This window comes from Anopheles maculipalpis, chromosome 2RL (assembly GCF_943734695.1).
Source record: "Anopheles maculipalpis chromosome 2RL, idAnoMacuDA_375_x, whole genome shotgun sequence".
Taxonomy (NCBI): Eukaryota; Metazoa; Arthropoda; class Insecta; order Diptera; family Culicidae; genus Anopheles; species Anopheles maculipalpis.
The window spans coordinates 5,178,287-5,187,500 of NC_064871.1; the positions used below are offsets into that span (position 1 = coordinate 5,178,287).

At 46.1% G+C, this 9,214-nt stretch overlaps 3 protein-coding genes across 3 annotated transcripts in view; all 3 read right to left on the reverse strand.

The window, feature by feature from the left end:
• The window catches only part of LOC126559214 (UPF0687 protein C20orf27 homolog), a 462,937-nt gene that overhangs the window by 119,164 nt on the left and 334,559 nt on the right, over positions 1-9,214 (reverse strand). The window lies entirely within an intron of this gene.
• LOC126558950 (dihydropteridine reductase) overlaps positions 1-9,214 on the reverse strand; it is a 374,118-nt gene that overhangs the window by 38,372 nt on the left and 326,532 nt on the right. The window lies entirely within an intron of this gene.
• LOC126558325 (uncharacterized) lies at positions 5,249-6,477 on the reverse strand. The gene is made up of 2 exons (XM_050214320.1): positions 5,387-6,477; positions 5,249-5,320 (listed from the first exon to the last, which is right to left on the reverse strand). Exons 1-2 carry the CDS (start codon positions 6,467-6,469, stop codon positions 5,249-5,251), a joined length of 1,155 nt encoding a protein of 384 aa, XP_050070277.1. The 5' UTR covers positions 6,470-6,477.

Consider the following 9,214-nt stretch of genomic DNA (forward strand, 5'->3'; position numbering starts at 1 on the left):
CCTTTCGTGAGCTGGGCTCGGTGAGGGCCGTTAGACGAACGAGGAAAAAGTGCATCATTTAGTGATAGAAACACTCCAACAATACTTCTCCTTGGTGGTGGTCATTATGTTAAGTACTTAATAACACTGAGCGCGCATTAAGGGAGTGCCCTGCGTTCTGTTCATCCTTTTTTTCGTCACTTTTTTTCCTTCTGTTTTGCACAAGCATCAGAATATGATTTGTGCCTGAAAATGAAGACTCTCTGTCTCTCTGTGGTCTCTCTCGCTCGGTGTGTTTGGTGGAGGTGTTGCAATATTTATGATAAGCGAAAGGATCGTCCGTCACCTCGAGCACGGAAGCATCATACTCCAGGGGCTCGGGGAGAGTGAGTGCAAAGTATAGCAACAAAACCAGCCAAAGATTAACGAGGACCTTTTGTCGGCAATTCCTCGGCAATTCCCTCCTCTGCAGCACTTAGTAAGTGTATAATCGTTGCAAAAAAAAAAAGAACAGTGAGGGAAATGGAAGGCGAATAGGAATTAAATATCATGTCCCAACATGATGCTGTGGTCGGTCGGTACCTGTATCTTCAGCTGGTGCGCTTCATTATTTTTATTTAAGTACCTTTCCCGTTAGGCGCTACTGGCAAAAGTCGCGTCTTTGTTTTAATCGCGCCCATGATCCTGCCCGTCGTACAAGGGGAGCGGATCTGGACGCATGTTGGAGGAATTAATGCTTAGTTCACCGCATATTTAACGCCCATTCGAGAGATGTGTATTTGTGAAGGCTTTGGTTGTGCTGCTCTACCAAGCGAAAGAGAGACAGAGAGTAATTACTTAATCAGTAGATGCGTTCGATGTAGCTTCTGTAATGGTTGCGGCGTACCTTCCTTCTGAGGCCAGAGATATTACAACAGCAACTAGAGGGAGAGTAAATTTGGCGTCCTTACGAATCTTTCATCCAAATTTTGGCTTACCGCTATGTTGTTTTGTTGACTAGTTGGCTGTTTTAAAGCCGCTGCGTACACCCAGAGTTAATTTTTCGTCGTGCATAAATAACAGCAACTAGCTAATTTATTAGCACGCACCACCACAAACCCTCCGACAAAGTTACCCCAAATTTGCTGCCTCATTTAGAGCACGAAGCACGGAGGACGGTCCTAAAAACGCTCATATCAACACGCGACACAGTTGCGGGTTTCGGCATCAATTATTTTACCGTAGTCTGAAACACTCTGCCAACGCGCTTGTAATTATGATGCGAGAGCATTTTCCTTCTTTTCTTTTTTTTTTTTTGGCTGGCGAGTAATGTGTCCTTGCTCTTTACAGCCAAACCATAGGGGCACAGGTGTGCACGGCGTGAGTAGTCACTTAGCTATAAATTAGCATGCAGATGATGAAAAAGGGAACGATTTTTGGAAGCTGTTGTGTTGCTGGAGTAGTTGGAGGACCACGTGTGTTGGAGGACCAAAGTTATGCGAATTTGGGAATATTTTTAAGAAGTTTAGTTTGAAGTCCACTGATATGGGTAAAATGTCACACATGTGTACGCGGCAAAGCCAACCACAGTGTCGAAAGAGCCTGATACATCCCTCGATATTCAATCACGAAACCTGGGAACGCATTCTGAGCAGTACGAAGAAGTCTTATCCATCCAAATCTGAATTATCGCCCACTTGAGTGCAATTTCTAAACGTTCGTCTTGCTGAGGGCATTATTTTCCCATCGCATTCAGGAAGTTAGCATTAAGCACTTGAACATCCTTCCCGGCCACCGCCGATTGGTCGACGACCCTACGACCTTCTTCCTGCTAGCCTGGCATTGCTAGCCTGCTCCAGATGTTACCATCGGGACCTAGTGGGCGCGGATAGGCTTCCAACTTTGGTGCACGTATGCATATATGATACCGTGTGAACTTGGCCTGCTCACCGAAGCTTCTCCGAGGGTTTGGAGAAAGCCAAAAAGGAAGCAACGATTAGTGAGCGTACGTACGTGTGTGTGTGTGATTTACGCTTTGGCAGGGAGTTTATCCCTAACTGGCGAGGTTTCGCCCACGGAGACACGTCACATTTTATCTACACAGTTAGTTCGATAATCTTTGCTCCCTTCTTACGGACATTCCATTGGGTCGCTTCCTTCCTTGGGCAGACAGTAGGAAATATGTCTTAACCGCTTAAGTGCAGGAACGCTTGGGACACAAGGCAAGGCAGAAAGAACCCGTGTGTATGTGGGTGAGAGAGCACGGTCGACAGTCCTGTCGACTCCTTAATATGTTAATCATTTTCCGGTGTTGTATTGCTCCGGGAGTGTCCAATTACCGGTTTCGATCGGGGGGTGACGTGATTTTGTCGCTCTTGTCGTTGAATCTTCTTTCTTTTGTATTTTATTCCTAAAATGAAAAGACACGGTTATAACAAAAAATCAGGGCAAGTTCTAGCTTTAAATACTTACGCACATATTCTTCTGATGGACAATGGAAATATTCAGCTCTGTACGACAATGCTAACCACAAAGTTTAATCATTTCGTTTAACCTCACAAATGAGTGTATCTCTGTTTGCAGGTCCCATAATCGTCAACCATTCCCGGTGTGTGAAATGGCTTCGGGTGTAATCAAAAATCAATTTCATCCAACAAACGAGAACAAATGCATTAGACGACCGCAAGCACACCGCTCATACGATACAAGTGCACTGATGCACACCACCGTGACCGGGGTGGTGAACATCGCTGTTCCGTACAATAGACAAACCAACGACACCATCACCGCAACGAAAGGACGAGGGACCCTTGTTCGCAGGGCATCGCAGCTAAGCGTAATGTGATTATGAAACATTTATGAGTTCCAATGGGCAGATAACAATTATCACGTGCTGTGTAGTGTACCCGGATATTGTCATACGCGCGTTGATAGTCGCGTCCATTTTGGGATGATTTTTCCATCGCCCGGTGGGGAGTCCTGGATTCGCTTCAACACCTAATCCACATGCACAATGTGTGACCGGGCACACAACCAGACGCGTACGTAGCAGACTATCCCAATTACGCCACCGGAGCAGGGTGTCATGGTGGGTGACCACTTGTGTTTGGGCTCATCCATCTCACCCAGTAGTGGCAGGCGCCCGGCAGGTTCCGGCCACCGTGCATAATTACATTCCGGTTGACAATGATCGATAGCGGGGCTTGGTGTGTGTGTGTTTGTGTGTCTGGTGAGTGATAACTTTTATTAAATTTTACAGATAATGGTGCACGTGTGACGGGTGATGTTGGTTTGAGGTTGTTCCAACCTCTTACCGCAACAGTATCTATTTCCAAAGGATTGTAGAATTCCAACGTTTCAACCCCAGAGAATTCGGAAAAATGGCATAGAGAGATGTTACCGTGGGTTACATCATGCGACCAATAATGGCACTGTACAAAAGGAGGACATTTTAATTAATCTAGCTAATGCTGGACGGGAAATTCAACGGTCATCCTTTCGTGGACACCATTGCGACCAGCGAGCGAAACAACTAGGGAATCTCGGACAAGTGAGACTCTACATCCAAATGGGAATAGGTCTTCATAGGAGTTAGAACGACAAATGTTATGCCATTTGTTTTCTGGTGGTATTACGATGAGATTGAGTAAATTGAGCCAAAACCGAATATCCAATTTTGAGGAACTGGAAAAGGATTGATCGTTTTGCTGCCAACAAAAAAGGACCAAAATCTACAATTAATAAAGATTCAACCTTAAAGCTTGTTACCAAACATTTTACACATGTAGAATAAAATTGAAACCCCCAAAAAAGCAAGTGTTTCCATAAACCAAAACGGAATGACATAGAACAATGGTTGTAAATTTTGTTTTTAATGTTCTGGTAAGTTTTAAAACCATAATTCCAGCTTATCTGCCAGCTGTGCCTTCCCTTTCCACAGGGACCCAGGGAACTTTCTCACGCATCTCATCTCAATTAGTTTACAACCGCAAGAACACGCACACAGCCGGGGCGCTACATGTGTCCGTAATTAGTCGGAAGTCGTCATAAATCTCGGAGCAACAGAGTCCGGATATTGTGGCGCGAAAAGGCGTCCGGGATTGCATCCGAGCTACTTAAACAAGAAGAAGTCAATGGAACCAACCTTTGCTTTTTCTTTTTTTTGCTGTTGTTGTTTGCTTACTAGGAACCTTGTTGGATAAGCAACCGAAAACACCGGTGACCCATCCCTCATCCCACGGCTGATGGCAGTGGCTGGCCACACAGAACGGGTTAAGACCTTACTTGACACCTGAAGCTTTCCGCGTTGAACTGACCCCCGAAAGGAACGGCTGGGGAGCTACTCTCTGGCAAGTGTTCCGCCAAGACCAAGACCTTAACCTCACCAGCGAAGGGGGTCCGTCCCCAGTTGTGAGGTCATTAATATTGCTCCTTGGTGAACACGTTGTTGGTGGTCCGTCGCCAGGGAATCTAGCGCGAATCTAACACGCGCTATCGTTCGCTCTCGCCACTGTGTGTCCATAAAGCGTCGCAGAAAACAGAAAAAAACGATGGATGAAACGAGATGAATCACGATGTTTTAAGCGGAATGTACACGCAGCAAACCGTTTTGACCAGCCACGGTTTTATGTGTATGTTCCCCATCACAAGAAAATGGATGGAAGAGGAACTGGCTGCCATCACAGAAAGGTTCTCACACGAAAGGTAATTAAATTATTTATGTTGACGCACAGCGATATTCTTTTCTCGCTGATACTTTACGATACGGTGGCGTGTTTAACGTGAGGTCCCGCTAGAGATATACCAGTGTACGACAGGTACACACCCGAACAGGAGGACACTTATGAAAATGGAAATAAACTCACACAGAAAGTCGTAAACCGTCACCATCGCTGGGGAGATGTTCTTGTGCCAACCATAGCAACCGTATCATCTCAGTAGTCGAAACTGACTCGTAGGCAACGGCAAGTAACAAAACAAGATGGGAATCCGAATATGATGAGCGTAGCCTACATCGGAACGATCTCGCGCTACTTTGCGCGCACTTTGACGTACTGACGCGCCCGAACGCAGTTCCGTGGAATACACACGGTGGCGGCCCTCACAGATGCATGCCGAGGGGATGGTTTAATTAATTAAATTTGGACGGTAGTTGGAAAGTGTCGCAGAAGCTAAGGTCCCGCTGTGTCTCGATGCCCGACGGCACGGTGGTGAAGAGCGTGAGAAAGTACACCGTGGAATGATTTCCGGGAAATTTTGGAGACATCAGATGAGGAGAGCGAAACGGTGATCACGGTTTCGGGTCTGACGGATCGTTCCGCGGTAGTTGCTTCTTGCGGGCCAGATAACCACGGGCGTGGGACTGTAAAGTTGGGAGATGGCTTTATTAGTTCGGGGTCAGTGTGATGTCTACGACCGATGTACATACCTGCAGCAGGGTGGCCATTTGGTGCTTCTGCTTTTCCTCCTCCTGCTGGAAGCGTTTCCGTGCCAGATGTCCCCGAGCTGTCGATTGTAGCAGTACGGCAGCTTTTTCCTCGACCTCGTCGGGTGTTTTGCAAAGTGACTTGGTTGTCGCCTTCGGTACGGTTTGTTTACGAGCTTGATGACCACGGAACACTGATTGGATCATGGTGGCAGCTTCGTCGGTGGTCAAGTCTTTTGACGCACGAGGCACACGATCCCGTTCATCATCGGATACGATCGCAGCGTCGATTAAATTTTCGATATCTTCCGAAGGTGTGTAGTTGAGTAAAGATTCATCAAGAATTTTGTGAGCAAGAACTATCGATGGAACTCCGAGAAGTTCTGCTTCTTCCACTCGACGAGCTTGACGGTTTCGGACAGCACGTTGAATGATTCTAGCATTCCGATCAAGCTCCTGCCGTTTGCGTGTGTAGTACGCACGATAAGCCACTTGAATACGGCGTGCAGCCGCTTCCATCTCTTCCTTCGTTGGACCTGTCTGAGCGTAAAGACTCAGCGTATGTTTTGCGGCCTGACGCCAGTCCTTATCCTTGCCAGCAGGATGCGGCTCCTTATAAGCATTACGGAAGTAGAATGTCCGGTACGCATGCTCAATAATGCGCGACGCTTTCCGTGCTTCCTGCTCGCTAAAGTGGCACTCGCTAACCAATCGCTCGAGTACGTCACGCTCCCGGAACGTCTCACGCAAACGCTCATCGTCCGGTTTCGTCTCGAAATGGCGATGAAACTCCTCCCGGATACGTTTCACTGCCTGCTCGGCACGGTCCGAATCAATGCCGATCGCTTCCAGCATGGCGACAATGTCCAAACTAATGTCCAGCACATTGTCGACAATCTTTTCCGCTATGCGACTGTTCTCACGGCGTGCCAGCTTCTCCTCGAGATAGTCCGCCAGAAAGTGGATCACGTTCGGGGGTTGCTGGCGCAGTACTTCGCGACTTATTTCGCTCATCAATTCTTCAAGCTCCTCGGGGATCGGTATGACCGCACCGGGGCTTCGTTGACGGTGAAGCAGATAGTTCATGCCGATTCTTCTGAGACACAGCACACTGGTTTTGTGACGTACAGGACGATGTCACACACTCCCACAGAACAGCCTACTGCGAGCTGTAGATATTGCGCTGCTTTGATTGACAGTTTTATTTATACCGAAAACCCAGTGAAAGATGATTAGAATTCGATAAAATCCCAGGGAATCGAGGGAAACGAAATGGAAAGTGGAAAAATCAAAACAATATACACGAAAATGTGAGTATTTTTTCCCAGGCAGAGCGTTATCCATGGGGGAGACCAAAACATGCACCCTCGCGTTCTCGGAAGCGGTCGATGGGTATTCGGGATGGCGGAAGTTCCTTTCCATGTGGTTCACTTAAGGTAGGAATATCTCCACAGGGAGTTTGCCTTTTTGGTTGCGTGGAGTGGACTGAGGCACGTGATGAGGGCAGACAATTCATAAATATTTATTGGACATGATATACTACACCGGGCATGTTTTGGACAATTACATAAACCACTCTGAGTGATGCAATCATTGTGCGGTAGGATGTCTGCTGGTAAGTCCCGCTAAACCTAGATAGATTGAAATAGACGAAAATTTGTTTCTAAAACTAAAATCTATTCTTTTGCATTTATTTTTTCCTGGTCCAGAAAACAATACATCATCGTGCTAAGTCTGAGAGCAAAAATGTCGGAAAATGTATGTGTCCTTCAAAAGTTCTGGAACTCCTCACACACACACACACGATCTCAACCGTTCGAAGTGGGCAGATTTCTGATAGTTGAGTGTTTTATGCGACGTATGATTTTGGACAATGTTCTTTTTTCGTCCTCTTTTTTTCCACCTAACCAGGCTTACTGGTTTGTTGTTCAATGTATCATACACAAGATTGTTTCGGGAACTATTCCTCACTGTTTATGGATTCCTTTGGCGTGGTGCCCGCTGGTCGCGAGCAATAAGAACACCATAAATCATTTCCGGCCGAAAAGTCACGGCAAGTCTGTCGAGTGTGTTTACTGAAGTTCATCCTTGATGTGAAACATAAAAAAGGCATTTGCTGGAATGGTCCCCGGAATGTATGCGAGGGGGACACTGGGCATAGGGATCTACGACATCTAGGATGGGAGTTAGTGGGACAACTAGTGGTGAGGCGTGATGACCTTTTTGGGGCGTGCAAGGTTATCGACTTCTGGTCGTACAGCAGGACCATCCTATCAGATTGTCGGAATTTGCTTTCCCTGAACGAAAACTGTGATTTTTTTTTTTGGTTGTGTGAAGTGGTGAATGAACAGCAAACACCTAGTATCGACATCTTGAAGACACTTTTTTCGCGAATGATGCGCGTACCCACCACAAACACACACGCCAAACGTGGCAATAATTTGTCGATTTACATTTGATGGTTGATTTGAATTTTAAATCACACTTCTGGCATAGGACTCTATGCCGTCAGCCAACCTGTGCGGTTGGACAGAATGATGCGACGTATGCCCTGCGAATGTTCGAACGTGAAATCTCCCTCCAGGCGACGCATGCCGGCGATAAATCTCTCAATCGCTCCAGCAAAGGCCATCGTATAACAGAAGAAGGGAAGCAGGAAAATTGCAGCCCCCGTGATTGTCACATTCCATCGAAGGTTCTGGTGGAGGAGAGAGTGTGAAAGCATAGTGTCGTTTCCCCCCCGGCTTTTTATACGCTATCCCTTATCGACACCGCGATAAGACCCGCTCAATGACAGCTGAAGAGTCCCCAGGGGGAAGGACTATAGTCGTTTGGCACTTCCGGGCTAGCAACGTGGCGAGGGAGAGAGATTTGAGTGGCAAGATTTTGGCAAAGTTTTCACCACCGGTGATTTATTTTTTTGTCTCCCATCCCAAGGAACCACTTTTGTTCCTTTTTTAAGGAACAGCACAGTTGGTGAAACCGTACGAAGGAGTACCATTTGCTCGTGTGGTTTATTTTATTTGTCACGCAATTGTGGACAAAGCATTCGGTGGCATTGGTTGACATGGTGGAGGAATGGTTTTAAAGTCCTTGGGTATTAAATGATGGGCTTCTTTGAGGAGAGATTCAACCAGCAAACGATTGGAGAACTTGGGTGTAAGAATTGATCACAATTTTTGGTTTAGTTTTTGACAAAATGGGACAAAATACCTGATGCTGGGTTTACCATTCTTTCGTTTCTTTCATATGTAGGACTTCGGCGTGGTTTATAGTATAAGTAAACTTAGCAAAGCATTTAGAAGGCCTCAAACATTTGCTAATGTGTTAAGGATCTGCTCTATCGGAGGTAGAGAATTTTTATGGATGAATTAGAAAGAGTCCTTGATCAGTGTTCTGCTTAAGACCCCCAAAGACCTTGATCAATCTCTGGTAGAACTAGGATTTTTAGTTAAAGTTTATTCTAATGGCATACAACTCAACATAATGCATGATTGGATGAGATAATCTATTTCGTTGTTTATTGTAGAATCTACGTTGATTTTGATATCGAATAAAAAATGAATTAATACCATTTAACTACCTCATCTTTAACTTTCATTTCCAAGTCCAAGGAAATGATCGCCAAATTCTTCCGCTTCCACTAAGGAACACATCTAAGGTCACTCGGTCCAGCGGACTATGAGCCCTGCCAAAAGCATTTGAAAATCACCCCAACCCGTTGTCACGATGTTCAACCCGGTAAATGGCTTCATTCACCTAAACCCAAACCCAGACGGGATATTCGTGCATAAAATTCGCGCCACCAATTACCTGCATTACTCGAAGGAC

Bases quoted from the DNA above. Each gene is read 5' to 3' on its own strand.
- LOC126558325 (XM_050214320.1), bottom strand. From the start codon at position 6,469: ATGAACTATCTGCTTCACCGTCAACGAAGCCCCGGTGCGGTCATACCG. The intron at 5,321-5,386 runs GTATGTACATCG...CCAACTTTACAG, and splicing joins AAATGGCCACCCTGCTGCAG to TCCCACGCCCGTGGTTATCT.